The sequence below is a fragment of the Hyperolius riggenbachi genome, chromosome 2, assembly GCF_040937935.1.
Source record: "Hyperolius riggenbachi isolate aHypRig1 chromosome 2, aHypRig1.pri, whole genome shotgun sequence".
Taxonomy (NCBI): Eukaryota; Metazoa; Chordata; class Amphibia; order Anura; family Hyperoliidae; genus Hyperolius; species Hyperolius riggenbachi.
The window spans coordinates 372,639,363-372,659,137 of record NC_090647.1 but is presented as its reverse complement, the minus strand read 5'-3'; the positions used below and the strand labels follow the sequence as shown (position 1 = coordinate 372,659,137).

Sequence of the window (19,775 nt, the reverse complement as noted above, 5' to 3'; positions counted from 1 at the left end):
GGCCGCCACAGAGCAGCTGTATTTGTACTGACATTAGATTACACACAGGTGCACCCTATTTAGTCATTAGCACTCATCAATCAATGTCTATGGGCAACTTACTGCACTCAGACCAAAGGGGGCTGAATAATTACGCACACCCCACTTTGCAGTTATTTATTTGTAAAAAATGTTTGGAATCACGTATGATCTTCATTCCACTTCTCACGTCTACACCACTTTGTGTTGGTCTTTCACGTGGAATTCCAATAAAATTGATTCATGTTTGGGGCAGTAATATGACAAAATGTGAAAAACTTCAAGGGGGCCGACTATTTTTGCAAACCACTGTAAATTATTTTTGTTTTAGGTTTAGTGGTCCTTTAAAGTATTTAAGTGAGACACATATTGCATGATTAAAAACAACCTTTAAGCCTAGAACATTTCTACAGAGGAAAGTAAATGTTCAGATAACATCTATACAATGTCAGCTCTGAGGGATGATTAGCAAAGCTTCCAGAAACACAAAGCTGATACAAAGAACACATATAAGATATAGGTTACACGTCCTAAAGCAGTGTAACAACTGTGACCAATTCCACAGAACAAGCTAATACAGTACAAAGGAAACGTATCAGTTACTGCAGGGGAGCATATTAAGTTTTCACTGCAAGACATTATCCAATCCAAATAAAAAAATAAAATAAATAATAATATAAAAAAATCTGCGGCACACTTGCACTCCTAACCTATGAATGGAAGACATTACACAAGACAGGACAGACATCTAATCACTGTATGTACAGATATGGCCGCAGCTGTGAGCCTGTCCATGCGCCTTTCCCCCTTAGACAGAAAAAAGACAGTGTTTATAGAGAAAACTAAATTGATTGTAAGCAGGGTTTGTTTAGGGGGATTGGAAACTACCAGTTTATCTTGGCAATACTATATGTAAGGAATTTTGCTCTGTTTGAAATATGTTTATATCCCATGCTACCTATTTCTCAAGAATGTTTTTACATTTAATTCTGATTGTCATGCACTTAACCTTTTCTCTTCTACTCAAGTATGCTCAAATGAATTAAAATTACAAGACATTACACAATTTATTCTGCACCGAGAATCATTGTCATATTAGCAGATATACCCTACGGCACGTTATTAGATCAAAATCCATAACTGAAATTAACCCCAATCTTACCAAGAAGGGGGCAAACTGTACATCAGCATGGCTGTGCCCAATCTCAGAATAGTGGTTCTCTGAAGCACTTTTTATGTCTGTCTACAAAAGCCTGCAGCCAGGTAAACCCAGTCCTTCAGCAACTGATGGAGCAGATAGCTAAGCCCATGCTTACAATACAGCCAGCAAGGGACTGCAGAGGAATTAATCACAGCCATGTCCAACTGCATTTTTTCACTTAACGCATAGCAGAAGTTTGGAGAAAGGAGGCCCCACTGCCAGGCCTGCAACTGCTTTGACAAAAATTAGTACACAGATCCAAGAAGAAATATGTTTTGTTAATTTAACCCCTCGAGGTGCAAAGCGATATTTGAAATCTGTGGTTACTCTGTATGGGGGAATAAATAGATCTATTAAATGTGATTTTTTTTTTGTTTGCTCTTAAGTACTGCACATGAAGTTAATAAAAGACATTACTTGGAAAATACACGGCAATCAGAAACAGACTACTTGCTAATAAATTTTGGTAATCTGTACAGCTTCATTTTGTACCTTATTTTTAAATGGAACTAGCCTATCCAGATATAGATTATTTTACATTGAATAGCTTGATTCAATATGGTCCTTACTTAAAGTAAACCTGCCTTATCCTCCAATAAAGAAGCACCTTCACTAAGTAGACTGACTTTACTATATACAAGGAGTCATCATGTTACAGGTTTAATTCACACACATCTGAAAAGCACTACCTGCTAGATCAATCATTCTGAATTAATTTTACAAGCTGTTTAGAATAATGAGTATGTGGCACTGAGAAAGATGTAAAGAGATGCAATGTACAAAGGATGATGGCTTCTCATGAACGTACAATGCATTGCTGGATTTACAAAGATTCCCTTACGGTATATTTGATGTTGCACAAATAATTCACTAGGATCTGGCATATCTCAGAGATTCACTGCGATTTTGTACCCTGCAGATGTTTGATCTGTGCCGACAGTGAGTTACATGGCTTCTTGCTTATATAAATCTATTCTATACATTCTATTTAATCTGGATTACCTTCTGGTTCTAGAACACAACCCTGGTGTAATTTGAGAACTCACTACACTGATAACTGTGAAGAATGGTTCTCTTTTTCATTCACCCTTTTAAAGTGGAGCTGTCAGCCATGCTACCTCAGAAAAAACACACATATAAGTGGATACATATGTAATGCACTGTCCAGAGTTTGATTGTACTGATTTTTCTATAGTAAAAAAAATAAAATAAAATAAAAATCCTTTTAAAAGGTGCCCACTTATGATCCAATCTTTTTAATCCAATTTTACCAAATCTATGTAGTATAAGGGTACATTGAGTGAATTAATTAAATGGATAATTTAGGCAGTTACCTTATATTGCATAGAAATGGTAAGATTTGACCATTAGTGGCCACCTCAAGGATTTTCCATTTTGTCTGTGTCCATCCTGAAGACAATCCTGACATAATTTTCTCCCTTACTCTGTCTTTGTACTCATTGCCTGCCCCCCCCCCCCCCTCCCTGTCTTCAGACACTCCCACCCAGGTCTGCAGTAGAAAGTGCATTGAGAAATATTGGCCAATCAGAGAGGAACAGAGGTATGGGAGGAGAAAAACAGGAGGGAAAGAGGCTTCAGCCAATCAAGCTGCATTAGTTAAGTCTGAGGGGAAAGTAAAGAAGAAAAAAAGAAAACCCAGCACGCCCTGCAACTTCCTTTGTGAAGCAGATATACCAAATAAGAGCAAGGTAAACTAGGAAATTATGTATGGAGAAGAAAATAAGAGTGATTTTTTACTTTTGGATTGCCTGGTTAGCATCCTTATTACTTGTTTACCAGAAAAAAAAATAAAGAATTGATTTTTTATTTAATGCCCGACAGTTACTCTTTAAAGAGCAACTATTAGCCATACAATGCCAGGAGAAAACAAAACCATAAGCAAGTAGATAATTACTTGCTCTACTTACATAACAGATTTATTGCACTGTCCACGTTTTGGATTTTATTGATTTTTCAATCTTAACAATAGACTACCCTGGTCCTGGCAGTGGCCATCTTGTGTCCTCCAACTTGAGAATCCCCTCCACACACACACACACACACACACACACACACACACACACACACACACACACACACACACACACACACACACACACACACACACACACACACACACACACACACACACACACACACACACACACACACACTGATTCTGAGCACAGCGGGGAGGATAAAAATGCAGCAGGCACAGTCTCACCTACTAATGGATCAAAGCGGTGCTGTTTCCATCTGTTTTTTGCACTACCGCCGGCGGTAGTGCAGATAGTTTAGAAGGGAACTGCAGCGCCTGGAACCTTTATTGGGTGAGTCTGTGTGTGCTGCTTTTATCCTTCCCCAATGTGCAGTGCGGGGAGGAGGAGGAATGCAGCGGGCAGCAGATGCGGCAGGAGTGCCGAGAGGGGGCGGACATGACACTGAACAGGAGGGGGTCCGAGGACAGTGACAGGAGCCCCCCTCCCTGCGCCCTAGCAGCCGCTGCGACCACCACAGTGAAGGGGAGACCAGGTGGCCAATCAAAGAGGAGAGAGGCGAGTGAAAGAGGCTTCAGCCAATCAGGCTGATTCAGCATGCCATGTCACTTCTCTTTTGCGGCTGTGTACGAAGTTAGAGCCTGGGGGCATGGGGAGAGAAAACCTATTTGGAAAAAAAGTAATACTGATTTTAATCTTTTGAATTGCGTGGTTAACATCCTTTTTACCCATGTAGCAGCCTGCAATAGAGAATTGATTTTGTATTTTATACCTAACAGTTACTCTTAAAGGAATACTTAAGTGAAAAAAAAAATGATCTTTACTCATCTGGGCATCCCTCAGCCCCCTGAAGCTGTATGGTGCCCTCACAGCCCCGCTCCGATCATCCTGTCCCCGCCGGCGGCTACTTTCGGGTTTGGCGACAGCCGCCGACAGGCTGGGAACGTGGGCGATTCTCCGCGTTCCCAGCCGCTATATCACCCTCTATGCTGCTATAGCGTATATATATATAACCTTAACCGCTTAGCGGTATCGGGCATACCACTTCCTGGCCCCAGGAGTCCCCCACGCAGAATAAATAAGATCATGTGACTGAAAACCCTTTAGCTAGCACTAGGCTAGCTAGTACAAGTGCCAGGAACCCCCCGATCCCCGGCGATCCCCCCGTTAATACATTACCACACCTGGATCCAGAGATCGCGCAGCCGCCCTGCACAGCTTCGGTCTCTCTATAGGGAGGATCGGGTCGGCGATGTCATGTGTGATCCTCCCCATAGTGAAGACCGGAGCTGTGTGGGGAGGCTGCGCCGATCGCTGGATAATGTATAAATGGGGGAGCGGGGGGTGCCGGGCATTTTTACTAGCTAGCCTAGTGCTAGCTACAGAGTTTTCAGTAGCAGGATCTCTGGGGGGGGGGGGGGGGACTGGCGGGCACAAAATGGCAAAACCTCCTGAGCGGCATAACGCTCAGGAGGTTAAAGAGCAGGGGTCCTTAATCTTTTTTTTTCTTGAGACTGTTGGGGTCCAGACTATGCATAAAAATAGCGCAAAAAACTGGGATCAGCGCATCACCAGGCCGCCTCTGAATGGCCTCTGCTCAGAGATGCGCTGAGCCCCCCCCAGAAACTACAAACGCACCTTGATGTGCGCATCTCTGAGCAGAGGCCATTCAGAGGCGGCCTGGTGATGCGCTGATCCCACTTTTTTTGCGCAATTTTCAATTTCACTTAGTAGCGCCCCCAGGCTATGCATATGCATAGGTAGGATTTAGTTAGTGTTAGGTCCCCTCCCATGGAGGAAAGACTTCTTCGACAGTGGGAGGGACAAGTACTTAACAAGTTGCATGCAAGCTGTTATAGGAAACTAACATCCTCCAAGTGGTAGACAGGTCATGTGTATGCTCAGTGTGTATTTTATCCCATAAGTGGGGCTTGCACTCTTTTGCAGGTAAGCACTCATCTGTTTTTAAGTAGCGCTGTTCATTTCTTTGCTAAGCATAAAAATAGCAAAACTGAGCACAACTTTAGCTAATTGCACCTAGGAACGCCATACCATCTGTATTTAGTCACATAAAACATGTCCCACATTAAATAAACTAGATGTAGCCATCTTGTCACCTACAGTATGGATTGGGGCAAAGAAAATAAATGGAAAAACAGGCAGCATGCATAGCACACTGCAAGGTAAGGTGGGTTGGTCACAGCAGACTGAGTGGAGTAATCAAATGGGCATAGTTTAAAATTACCCGACCCAAAGTTGCATACTGTAGCTGTTGCATTATTGTGCCATACCTCAAACCACAGTCCCTTCTAAGCTGCTACAGAAAGAACTGTGTAAAAATACCGAAGTAAGCAAAATTTGGGAAAAATCAATACAATATTCACATTCCATTAATATTCAGATAATACCTGTGAGAGGCAGTTAGCAATTAAATGAAAATTATACTAGCATTCAACAGATATCAGCAACATGCAGCTATAGTTACAGTGGTGGTGCACACGAAAACCACCCACAATAACTTTCAGCAATACTGAAATACTTCGTGACAAACTAGTGGAACACTTAGACCCTTAATGACAGTTTGCTTTACTTGTTACATTTCTGCACCAACTTTAGGCTCGGGATGCAGCCACTGCCTGTCCACCTTCTCCTCTAATCTGCCAACAAGTAGACAGCAGTGGCAGAGTTACAATTGAGGCCAAAATTATTAGCACCCCCAGGAATGATGAAGCTTTTACCTAAAATTCTTCCCAATGTTTGCATCACTTATGAAACGTTATTTCATTTATTTGCCAAAGCTATATAGTAGCTTTTGGTACATTTTGTAATATAGAATATATTTTTAGGCTTGCTTTATATTAAATATAGTAAACATGGGGTGGCCAAAAATATTAGCCCCATGTGAATGTTTACTTTCAAAACACACCTACGGTAATTAACCAACCAGCTTTAAAACCACACCTGTGCAGTCAATTGGTTTCCTAGCAACACCTGTAATCAACTGGCTTCCTAACAACATTCAATCAGCACAAAAAAAAAAAAAAAAAAAAGACGACTCTAAAGCTGGGTACATACACAAAATAAAAGTCTTTGGAAAATGAAATATCAAAGGCCAATTTTACCACCTCTATGTAGTATGAGCAAGATCGGGCAGAGGCGAGAGAGGCTCCAGCCTCAGGGCGTATTATTATAATACAGGGTGTATTGTTTGTAACAGAGAGAAATAAAAAAAGGGGATACATGGCAGTGACTGCAAGCCAGATAACTAGAGGTTAAGGTGTTGGGGGCCCTGGGGCGCCTCTTAGTCTAATAGCAATCAGTGTGTGACGGCTGGGGTGGGAGGGATGGAGGGGCGCACTTTGGTGTCTCAGCCTTGGGTGCTGGAGGGCCTATGAGAGCATACCTACACAGGCTATTCTTAAGCTGAGTAAACCCCCCATCAGATAAAAATACTTGCAAACTGAGGAATTTATCTCTTGCATAGGTTTGTCAGGGAGGTTTTAAAAACTGATCAGTTCCTGCAAAATGCTTTCATAGTCTATAATATCTGAAGATCGCATACACACCTTATTAAATGGACAGTCATCTGCAGATCAGATCAAACCGGGATGAATCTGAAAGATTGAGAGATAAATATCTTTCGTCTGGATCTTTTGTGAACTTTTTCCAAAGATTATCTGCAAAATTATCTATGATCTTTCATTTTTCAAAGATTCATCTTGTGTGTACCCAGCTTTAGTATTCAAAATCTCTTGGTGCTCATGGCAGTGGTAAAATTGGCCAGTCATTTGCAGATAAAAATTGGATGTGTGTATGGACCTTTAGGATTAATAGGGCACCTGAACACATGAGAGCGACTTCTGTAACGCACCATGCCAAAGACAAAGGAAATCAGTCTGGCGCTCAGAAAGAACATAGTACAGGCTCATGATAAGGGAGAAGGCCACACTGCCATTTCCAAGCAATTCAGAACTGTACACTGCATCATTGCCAAGAACTGTACATTGCATCATTGCCAAGAACAAGGAGACACATTCTGTAAGAAACAAACCTGGCCGTGGCCATAAGCGCAAGATTTCTAGAACTCTGGAGGGGAAAATAATCAGAGATATCAGCAAGGAGCCCCGGACATCTGCCTAGATGATTGTTGCTGACCTGGCCTCTTCTGGAGTTGATGTTTCAAGGAACACATTTGTTAAGGCTCTTCATCATGGTGAGCTTCAGGGCCATTGTCCCAGAAGAACCAGCTTCAGGGCCATTGTCCCAGAAGAACCCCTTTACTCCAAGAGCGACACATCACAGCCCGACTGAGGTCTGTCCATGAACATTTGAAAAGGTAAAGAGTTTTAGAAGTCTGTGCTTTGGCCTGATGAAGCTGAACTGGAATGGTTTGGGTACATGGATGTTGCTTAACCTTGGTGAAGAAAGGGAGAGGCCTTCAACCCTAGGAACACAGTTCTCACAATTAAACATGGTGGTGAGAGTATCATGTTGTGGGGCTATTTTGCAGCCTCAAGCAAAGGGAGCCTTGTTTGGGTGCACGGCATCACGAAAAAAGAAAATGATGTTGACATTTTTAAGGAAGAATAGGCAGAAATCCGCTGCTCCCATTCATTCGCCAATAACTTTATTATTCCTTATCACAGCTAAATGATCTATATTGTTTTTTTTCAGGACAAAATTCGGCTTTTAGTGTGTGTTAATTTTGTTTAGTAATCACTTTATTTTCTATGCATTTTAAAGGGAAAATAAGGGAAAAAATTGAAAAAACAAACTAGTTCTCCATTTACATCCATTATAGCTTAACATTAAACAGTGCTGACTATAATTTAAACCCACTAATTGCATTTGCGCATCCATCCTGGTTATTGCAACATTTAGATTATGTTCCTAGCACAATGTATGGTGATAATATTGTATTTGGAAATAAAGGTGTCTTTTTTCTGTTTTTTGCATTCTCGTTGTGCACTATCAATGATTACAAGGCCTTATTTTGAAAAATAATTGTAATATAACCTCATGGCATACATGTTTAAAAAGCAAGGTTCCTAAGTTAACAATATAGGTTTCTTTCATATTCTGTCACTGTGTTTTCTTTTTACAAGTCTTTTATTTTGGTACAGAATATGCAAAATTTAATTTCTTTTGATTCAGGAGACATGCACCGCAACCCTAAAACCCTTTAAACGCTATTCTACTACTTATCACGGTTAAAATGATACCACATATGTCTCTTGTAGTGTTGCTAAAACTTTCCCAAGTTTGATCATATTTCTGAAAATAACTTTTTTTATGTTTGATTGCGTTCGTACCTACCTATTTTCCATGTGATGTGGTTCACAGTCTTTAGACACACCAAAATGTATTCTACAACTCGTCACGGTTAAAATGATACCACATGTGCCTCATTTAGTGGCACACTGGTGGTGCACTGTCCACAACAACACTGGACAAATATATTCGTCCAGTTAGGCTTAAGTGGTTAAAGGGTACCCGAGGTGACATGTGACATGATGAGATAGACATGGCCTGAATTTCCTGGAGGCTTGGCCTGTGATCTATTCCCTGTATATAAACCCTGGCTTGTCAGGTGCTCCTTGTCCAGTATAGCTAACAGTTCATCTGTGTGTTATGGGCCTAGCTAGCTTCTTGTGTTACGTGATATATTGGTTAATTGCCCATATATACGAATCTTAGTCAGCCGTTTATTATTTTGCTAGTGTTACGTTATATATTGATTCATTGCCAATATATACGTATACTAGTATTATTTATCATGATTTATTGTGTATGATCTTTGCTTGTTCTTGACTCCGCCTCTCGCCTTATCCTCCTGTACGTTTGCCTATCTGATTCTTGTTGTGACCTTTGCTAGTTTCTGACTTCGCTTATTGCTCATTCCTCTTGTACCTCAGTCATCTGATTCCTGGTTTGATCTCAGCCTGTCTCTGACTACTCTTCTCCTGTATTCGCAAGTAATTAGTACTTGCGAAACAGTTCTTAGGTCAAGGGAGGCTCCGTTTATTATTTTCTTGTCATCTCGGTACTGGTCTCACCCGGTGAGAATTAGTCATATTGTTTTGTCTAGCTAGTGATGTTCCACTCAGCGTTACACTAGTAAAGAACTACTCTAAGAGACTGTCAGTTGCGGCTCAGAAAGGGTACACTATAGACTATTAATGGATTGGGGGCTAATAATTTTGGATGTCTAATTTTTGCCCTTTCTTGCTTCAACTTAGTCTATCAATAAACTATCCTAATTAAACTTAGTGGGCATTGTTTTTATGGTGTATTTGTTTCTAAAAAAACAAACACTTGCTGTTAATTGTAATATTCATGGAGAAAGAAGAGTTTTGTCTAATTTAATAAGGGGGGGCTAACCATTTTAGCCTCAACTGTATGTGGCATTGCAGCATGGTGCGGATGGTCACATGACCATAGGCAGATGAAATGGAAACCGCAACTTCATTCTCTATATTTATTGGGTAAAAGAGGAGCCGTGTGTGATGGATGCTGGTGTTTCTGTGGCCCACAGACAATAAATAATCAATGCTTCTGGAGGCCAGAAACAAAGGTTTGGCAGAGTGCATTTTGAGGAAGCCAGCTATAAAAAAAAAAAGTGCATGACAGAAAAGTGGTGGCAAAGCTTGATATTATATAGCCTTGGCATCTCAGCGGTGCAAGCTCATGAAAAGAAGACTCTGCTGAGCCTTAGGCAAGTCCTCATATTTGGTTGGACTTTGGAGACAGAAACCGGGCCACATATCCTTCCCACTCTTCTCATCTACACTGCTGCCGCCCCCTGGTGATGTCAGTATCTGACCTATGAATACCAATATTAAGCTTAGGCAACTGGGGGTGGGGGGAGAGGGGTTGTAGCAGAGTTCACAGTCAGATTCTAATCCAACTGTGAGGGAAAGCCCAAGAGCTCTTTGAGACAGAAGCCAGTGGTGTAGAGGGAGTAAGGCTACTTGGTAGCTGTAGTTCTCCACAACTTTTCTGAGATCCCCATACTGACATTCCTATAAGCTCTACAGGCACAAAGTAAAAAATCCATACTTTGCACTGGTGAAGATCAAAGCAGCCTGCAAGTTGGATTAAAACATGTAGCCCAAGTATGGAAACAGCACATAGATTTAATTGGTGGAGGAATGGAGTGGACCTTTTTCACTGCCTACAATCTAAACACTTTTTGCAAACTCAAAGGAAAATGTGATTCTTTGCCATCTAGAGCAGATAAGAGCAAACGCTTGGAGGATCCTCTATAGCTAGGCCTAACAACACTGGTCTTTAATTCCCTCAGCTCTCTTAGACAAATACAGCCCCTTGCATATTAAAATGGGTAAAGAGACAGGACAACAATATTCAGATCAAGAAATTTGTCAGATATGTTGGGCCATACCTAGGAGTTCAGTTAATGCAAGTACATGCAATGCACATGTAATGCAAGTACAGTTGAGATTATTGACAAAGTATTGCCTAGGTGGTATCTTACACCAGGTAGGATAAAGAGCTCACTAGACTCCAGGACGCAATCAATTGTACTTTAGGGGCTGTAGGAAGGTCAGAACATTTTCTTCCAGTATGGTGGTCTTGTCCAAATGTTATACACAGTATCGGGCAAACGCATCACGAAAGACCGTGTGTATGCATCAATGGTAATGAAAGTCCCTGTATGCACAAATAATCAATATACTCTCTCCTTCAGCCCTTCACAGCACTCTCTGCAGCCAAGCACAGTGGACACCCCTCCTTCAACAAGCCCTAACTCATAATAGCACATCACATCGACTGGACAAAGTGCAAATGAAAGCCAAAACACTCAGCTTTCCAACAATGTTTCAACCTCGCAAAAAGAGTACCGTAATTAGTATTTTAACAGGAGGCTGTTGCTTTTTTTATAGTTAATAAAAATGTTTAAACTAAAGATATATGCTATAAGTTAGCAGCTCTGGGTGCATGCCAGGCTTACAAGGACATATAGGAATGATTAGCATGGTTTTTCCTTCTATCCTGAAATTATGCATCTTGCTTTCTGGACAAGTAGAACATAAGAGAAGGCAATAAAGTAATATGCAAAATGCTAAATGCTTGGAACTATGCATCCCCTATACCTTTGGTTAATGCAAACTCCAGAGAGCAAATGATTAGAATCGGGTCATAGTTAAAGTGTAACAACAATAACTCTCAGAATCTCGGCTCTGCCTGTTCAGTAAGCCAGCACCTAACACTGCTACTGCCTATAGAGCGTGCCCTAGTGGCTGCTGCTCTGGCGCTTTGAGTCCGCCAGGAGAAAAGCGCGATATAAATGTTATATGTCTTGTCTTGTCATAACTGAGATACAGTGTTTCTAAACATTAACACAGCAATACCTCTTTACAAGAGGTAGGGTTTGCAGTGTACTCCATATTGTGAAAATCATCATCTCAAGTACCCCTTCATACAGAAATATTTGTTAGGAGTACTCAGTATTTGAGTGTACATTCTTTTAAAACATACCTTTATACTTTTAGTTAACTGAAAATACTTATTCGGGCTCATTTATACATCATTTAACATGCCCTTTTTTTAATTTTTTTTTTTTTTAACACAAACCAGTTAGCCACTTACCGCTTTTGCAAAAACTCCCATAAGCTCTGGAAACTGATGTGTAAGAAGAGCCAGCATAGCAGTGAAGGAACATAGACCAGCTGTGAAGTGAATAAAGAAAGGTAGCTCCTTCTTTGGGTATACAGAGACTTCATGGAAAGCTGTAATTAGAAAAAAAGGAAATAGAAATGGATAAGCAATAGATATCCAGGGAAAACCAGATCTTCCTTTTTTTTAAAGTGTGGAAAGATGTTAGAAGAAGCCCTGTTCAGGTTATCACTGCTATTTGTGACCCATGTCAGAGAACTTTCTTCACTACAGGTAGCCAAACATGCACAGGCTACCACCCAAAGGGGCAAACAGATCGATGCTGTCCAAACAGAATCATCTGAAGTAGGGATCAAAACACTCCATATACTGCACACAGATTTTCAATAGATTTCACAATGAAATCTAAACGTCAGCGTTGCACTTTTCGATACAGTGCACCGCTGTGGGTCAATCTTCCGCCACTCCCCTGCCATGTGCAATTAAACAATCTCTTCTGTCGAATCGTAACTTTAATCTGTTTTTGCTCCAAATCATTAAATATTATGATCGATGTGGCTCGTTGTGCTATAGGTTTCTGGCAGATTCGATCAGAGTGAATAAATGTGCCGGATAATAAAAAAAATCCATGAGCGTATGGCCCGTTTTATTTTTATGACAGGAACTGGTTGAATCTCTGCAACAGTATGGAGAGGTCAAATGAGAAAACATTAATTTGTCTTCTGTACAGTAGACAAGTTTTTATTGCCACCAATCAACTCCCATTTCTAAAACTATCCAGGCTCATATTAACGTAATGGAGGTGCACGTCCCAGGGACAGGAAAATCTCCACAACTGGCATACAAACAGAAAATTTATCCCATTTCCATGCTATAAAGAGTAAAATATTTATTTTCCTGGAATTGAGCTAAGCCAAAGTTAGACATCTAAATACAAACAGAACAATCCGTTACCACAATAAGATGGAGGATTCAGAAGAGTTTCTTTTCCACACAAAAGTATGAGGATACAGACCAAACAGTTCACGGAACTTGAAGAATTTGCAAGAGCTGTTCCTGCTGCAAGGCCTTAATGGACAGCAAAAACTGCCCCATGGCAATGATTCAAGCCTGCATGTAAACATAATGCAAATTGTATGCAGCTTGGAACTGGGCTTATCAAAATCAGCTGTCTCTAATTTGCATGAAGGCAAGCCATAATTATTTGTATCTAATGGACTATATCAAACAGTGAATAATTAAAAAAAATATTTTAATCAGCAAGATATGGTCACTAAATTCCATCATGTAGCCTGATAAAGGAGGAAAAAACAAAAAAGATATATCAGAGCTTTCACTTAACTGAGGTGAGGAAAAAGTTATATACAGATGGAGAAGAATCATGGCCCCTAGATTTTTATATTTTTGCATTTTTATGTAAATAATGAAGCCTAACCATGCCTGGAAAATAAATAAGTAAAATAGGGCTATGGCCCATAAAACACATATTTCACCATACAGATCAAAAATCAGGGTCAGTCAGTCAGTTCAATAAGCCAAATTAATAGACACCATCAAGCAATTAAGGCCTCTTTCACACTGGGACGTAGCGTTTGATGCGACGTTAAAGTCGCACAACGTGCCCCTAACGCAGTGCATGGTAGGTTATGAAATTGGATGTTATTTTGCACTGCGTTATGCGTCTCTTGGTGTGCCGTTTTCGTCGCATACTGATGGAACGAAAACGGTGTATGTGTTACATTTAAAAAAAAACAAACAAAAAACATTACTGTGAATGTGCAACACACAACGCAGCAAATGTATTGCTAAACGCATAGCATGCAGCACTTTCTAAATATTGCTACACGTTACACACAAAGCAACGTGTGCACTGTGAATGTCGCACAGACTTTGTATTGCTGTGCGTTAGTCTGCGTTATAATTTTTTATAACGTGCGACTTTAAAGTCCCACTGTGAAAGAGGCCTAATACATAACCATAAAAAAAAAACAAAAAAAAAACACAACAGTGCACAGATTGAAAAAAAGGGAAGGATCACACTTGCAGACAATTCCCCGCAAGAAGTTTGCTGCATGACTGTGTGATTCGCAGAGTGATTTAAATAGCATTTTTTTGTAAACAGTAGCCATTCATGTCTAGTTAATTAACACTGACAAACTAGCCTCCTCTTGTTGCCTCCACCTAAAAAACATCTCCCGCTTCTGCCATTTTGTAACACACTTCTGGTGCATGCCCTTATTATTTCACAAGACTACTGCAACTCTCTGCTCTGTGGCCTCCCCGCCAACCATTTAGCAACACAACAGTCCATCAAGAACTCTGCTGCACGACTCATTTACCTCTCCTCCTGCTTCTCCAGCCCAATCTCCCTCTGTCAGTCCCTTCACTGGCTGCCAGTTACACAAAGGATACAATTTCAAATCCTTACCCTCGCCTACAAAGCTCTACACAACCTAGCTCTCTTCTATCTGAAAAAAATAATTTCCAGATACCATCCTACAAGCAATCTTCTCTCCAACCTCTCACCTTCTCTGGAACACTGTCACTCATCACACCCACCACTCACCCACACTTACTCTTTTTAGGCGCAATCTGAAAACTCACTTCTGCAGGCAAACATACTCTTCAGCCACAGGCAAGCATACTCTTCAGCCACTGATCATGATTTCTACCATCTTATACACAGCTTCGCTTTACCGACTGTTATATCCCTTAAAGACACTCTGAAGTCTCTGAAAATTCAGGTTTTTCATTTCAAAAACACGATTGCCCTAACTAAAATGCTGCATCCCCGCGGCTGAAATCTGACTAAATCCCCCCAAACTCCCTAGGGCACACTGCGGGGAGCGCTTCCGTGAGAGGCAGAGCTTTCAGCTGCAGCTCTGCCTCTACACAAGGGGCGGGGGAGAGGAGGAGATACGTGCTGATAGACACGTAAGGAGGCAGAGCTGCAGCTGACAGCTCTGCCTCTCACGGAAGCACACAGGGCAGCAAAATCTACGACCAAGAAAGTCGTGGATTTTGTGAGAGGAGTTTGGGGGATTTAGATAGATTTCAGCTGCAGGGATGCAGCGTTTTAGTTAGGGCAATCATGTTGAATAGATTTTTGCAAAACACATATTTTTGCAATAAAAAACGGAATTTTCAGAGACTTCAGAGTCTCTTTAAGCCTTTAGACTGTAAGGCCTTTTGGCCTGGGCTCTCCTCCCCTTTGTCTCTCAATGCTGTGTAATGTGTTTGCATACCTCCCACCCATGTAAAAATCTGTAATTGATTTGTTCACTGCGTTTGCGGTAATCCACCATTGTCTTATATTAACGGTTTTATTGTTTATTTTGTATTTTTATACCATGTATGCTGTTGTACAGCCCCAAGGAAGATGCCGGCACTATAAAATCAATAATAATATTAATAATAATAATAAAGCAGTAAAGATCAAAATGTAATGCATTTCAATGTTTGTTGGAGACGATAAAACTAACAGAGAATCATTGATGGCAAATTAACAACTATAAAGTGCTTAACAGGCCATACACGCATCAATTTTGCAACATGCTGCATTGGTCGTTATTTGATGAATTTGCAGCACAAATTGTTTGAAATTAACCTCCTGAGCGTTACACCGCTCAGGAGGTTTTGCAGCTTGGAGTCTTCAGAAAGTATATAATAGATTTAATGCCCCCACATGGTTTATCTAGCACTAGGCTAGCTAGCATAGGTAGCCGGCACCCTCCGATTTCTTTCGATCCCCCAATCATACTTTACCCAGCCTCTGCGCTGTGCATGGAGACTACACTGAACGCTGGACCCAGGCTAAGTATTGTGGCTGGATCGGTGGGTGCCGGCTACTTATACTAGCTAGCCTAGTGCTAGCTATACCTTGTGGGGGCATTAAATCTATTAGAATCCTTCTGGTGGACTCGTAATTCTAGCGAGCGGTATGCACAGTGTCAGGCATACCGCTCAAGAGGTTAGGAACGGACAAAACATTTTGGTCGGGGGGGGGGGGGGGGGGGGACTGTAGATTGATGGCCCATAGCATTGTGCTGTGTTGAACAGTACAAGATTGCAGTTTGTGAAATCTATTGAAAATCTGTGTGCCGTGTATGGAGGCAATTATTACCTCTCTGATGAGATTCAGATCAGAGAGAAAGCAATCAGCTTTCCACATTGGGCAAAAAGCTAAAAAAATCTACGCCTATACGGCCATGTTATTCTGTCTGTAAACCTCCAGTAATGGAGGATGGGGATGGCAAAAGACCTTTTCGTGAAAAGGTCTTCTTTCACCTCCACAGATGAGGAGAGGAAACTCTACATCCTACTGGAGGAAGAGGACACAACTGTGCAAACAGCAGACCAATTCTGCCTGCCACCAGTTAACCCTCTGGGCGATACAATTATATCGCCCAGGAGGTGGCGCAGCACTATTTTTTTAAATTTTTTATTTTTTAAATCATGTAGCGAGCCCAGGGCTCGCTACATGATAGCCGCAGCGCAGCGGCATCCCCCCACCCACTCCGATCGCCTTCGGCGATCAGAGTAAGCAGGAAATCCCGTTCAGAACGGGATTTCCTGCTGGGTTTCCCCGGTCGCCATGGCGACGGGGCGGGATGACGTCACCGACGTCATGGACGTCGTGACGTCAGAGGGAGTCCCGATCCACCCCTCAGCGCTGCCTGGCACTGATTGGCCAGGCTGCGCAAGGGGTCGGGTAGGGGGGGGGCTGCGCGGCACGGCGAGCGGCGGCGGCGGCGATCGGAAGTTACACGCAGCTAGCAAAGTGCTAGCTGCGTGTAACAAAAAAAAAATTATGCAAATCGGCCCACCAGGGCCTGAGAAATCCTCCTGCGCGATATACCCCGAGCTCAGCTCGGGATTATCGCTCAGGAGGTTAAGAGGAACATGACACCCCATGGATTTTGACACTAATGAAAATGTGAATTATTGCTGGTAACTATAAAAACTGATACATTATGCAGCTGAAAAACTTATTTGAAAAAAAAGAGTGAAGAACGTTTGCAGCCTGTGAAATGCTGTTCAGCCAACCCTCCTGAACAGCATAGTTAGATTAATGAACTCAACTATATGACAATTACAGTACTATTATTAAAAATAAATGCCCTGCATGTAAAATTATATTCTTATGCCCTTAATTTGTACCATGAAGCCCAAGTGTGATAAGGCCTGAGCATTTTATAAACTGCATTCTTGTTTCTGGAGTTAGTTATAAAAAACAGGTGTGCTCGAGATGCAGACCTGTCTATTTCGGTCTGATGGGGATAATGTAAGATCTGTAAATAAAATAATCACTATGCATAGACTTTCATTTAAAGCCTATATTATTATGCAGTCTGAAATTCAGTTATAGAGGTACCTCAAAAAATGGTAATTTGTCATTCTAGAAAATTAACTCCAGACTTCAAATTCCAGCTCTTTAAAACACAGTAGATAATAAAGTGCAAGCTGAATGACAGATTACTGACCATACACATTGCAATATAAAACGTGATGTAGAGTAGACCGTATTTCTGTGACCTCAGAATAATAATTTTTATAAATGTGCCTGCTTTGAAGAAAACTGTTGAAAACAACCATAGAAAGCTTATCTTTGCGTTTCCCTGTCGGGAATCGCATAGGGGGTAAAGCTAGCCATACAGCTAGCGATTCTGATTCAATCCACAAAGTGATCAACTTTATTAAGGAATCAACTTCAATATGGTTGATCGAAAGTCGATCAATTAGTGACCCACACACTACAAAATATCCAATGCGATTCACCTTCACATTCAATTTGTCGGATGTGTCTCCATGCTCTGAATGCATAAATCATTCGAATGACGTGAACTTCAGCCGATTCCTGTGCGATATCTTGCATCCTGCTCAATCGACTAAGCTGGCCGATTCGACATGAAATCAGCCACTTTTCATCGATTGGGAATTCGGGAACACACTCGATTCTTTCTCAATTCTATAAAATGATCGAATCACATGGTCGATCGTACAGCTAAATCACTAAATGTATGGCCACCTTAATAGGCCTCAACTTTAGCACCTTCTTCTAAAAAACAAAAAAAACTATAAGGCTACAGGTTAATCACCATACTTCCAATGTTTGCCAGACACTGGCAGAGTTTAATAACCGCCAGATCACAAAATTTACTAATAGTGCAGGTGGTTATTAAAAGAAAATGTGCTGTAAAGAGCCCTGTTTCACTGTGAAAAAAAAAACTATTTTTCAGGATGTGATTGGCAATTTAAAGTCAACGCTGTTGTGTGCATCCAGGTTTCACCAGTATCCTTCGTCAAACGATCCTTTGTCAATCCACTGATAAAGGCATCTGCCCAAACCCAGGCAGGGATGCACTACATTGTATACTTAATATGTTCATATAAAAGCTTTCCTACAGTAAATGGCAGGATTTGGAAGTCCTCCTTGGACACAGACAGATCGCTGCCTTGTTATGCGCACAGTGTAGCAGTAAGAGCTTTGAGAGCATCACAGCACAGTGTTTTTCTCCCACGCTATGAAAAACACTAACTTTACCAGCACCAACACCTAAAATGGTTTGTACTTCGGATTAAAGTACTGTTTACCATCTGTTGAGAACGGCAACTGCACCCAGTGCAGATTTCATGAAGCAGCAATCGCATAGCTTTTTACAGAGAACTGTAATATAAAGTATGTTTTTCATACAACTATGGTTGTTTTATTATTATTGATGAATGATACAGGTATATTAACTGTGGGGACACCATGAAACCCAGTTTCAAGCACAGCAGAGCTCACAGACTAAAAATATGGCCTTCATCACTGTGAGTACTGCCGGCGATTTGTGCTCGTTGATTTAGACTTTTGCTTAGTTGAGATCCAGTTAACTGAAAAACACTGTACTGTATCTCCTTTATTTTGTGAAATAATGTTTTAATGTATAATTTGCATGTGAATTTGATGCATGCCTATGTGTGCGCAGTATACATACTGTGAAGGGGGAAAGATGGTCTTTTTTGGGAATACAGATTCATTAGTCTTAACATTTTCCCCAGTCACAAGCAACTGACAGCCATTATGAGAATATGAGGCAAAATTGGCAAAACTGCACTTTCGAGTGTGTGGGCACAAGTTGCAGTAGAGTGTTTACTCACCTACAGTGCTGCCCATAATTATTCATACCCCTGGTAACATTTGACTTAAAAAGTTACTTTTATTCAACCAGCTAGTAATTTTTTTGACAGGAAATGACATAGGTATCTCCCAAAAGATAAGACGATGTACAGGAGGTTTTATTGTGGAAAAAAAAAAAAGTTTCTCAGCTTTTATGTACATTTGAGCAAAAATTGTCCAGTCCAAAATTATTCATACCCTTCTCAATAATAAATAGAAAAGCCTTTAGTGGCTATTACAGCAATCAAACACTTCCTATAATCGCAGAATAGCTTTTTGCATGTCTCCACAGGTATTTTTGCCCTTTCATCTTTAGCAAGGAGCTCCAAATCTTACAGGTTGGAGGGTCTTCTTGCCATCACCCTGATCTTTAGCTCCCTTCACAGATTCTCAATTGGATTCAAGTCAGGACTCTGGCTGGGCCACTCCAAAAGTTAATATTGTTGTCTGCTAACCATTTCTTCACCACTTTTGCTGTGTATTTTGGGTCATTGTCATGCTGAAGTGTCCACTGGTGCCCAAGGCCAAGTTTATCTGCAGACTGCCTGATGTCGTTGAGAATCCTCATGTATTGCTCTTTTTTCATGGTGCCATTTACCATGATTAGGTTCCCTGGTCCATTGGCTGAAAAACATCCCCAAAGCATTAGGTTCCCACCACCATGTTTGTCAGTGGGGATAGTGTTCTTTGGGTTGAAGACTTTTCCTTGTATTCGCCAAATGAAGGAAACATCATTGTGACCAAACAATTCAATTTCTGT

General features: G+C 41.1%; 1 protein-coding gene across 3 annotated transcripts in view; it reads right to left on the bottom strand.

Annotated features, from left to right (window-relative positions):
* Positions 1 to 19,775, bottom strand: part of ST7L (suppression of tumorigenicity 7 like) — a 424,041-nt gene that overhangs the window by 151,993 nt on the left and 252,273 nt on the right. For 2 of the 3 annotated variants that reach the window (XM_068269737.1, XM_068269735.1), the window contains exon 14: positions 11,827 to 11,966. In XM_068269737.1, the coding sequence (XP_068125838.1) occupies positions 11,827 to 11,966 (140 nt within the window). Of the gene's footprint in view, positions 1 to 6,782; positions 6,831 to 11,826; positions 11,967 to 19,775 lie in introns of all 3 variants that reach the window. The other variant, XM_068269736.1, reaches the window with a different exon arrangement.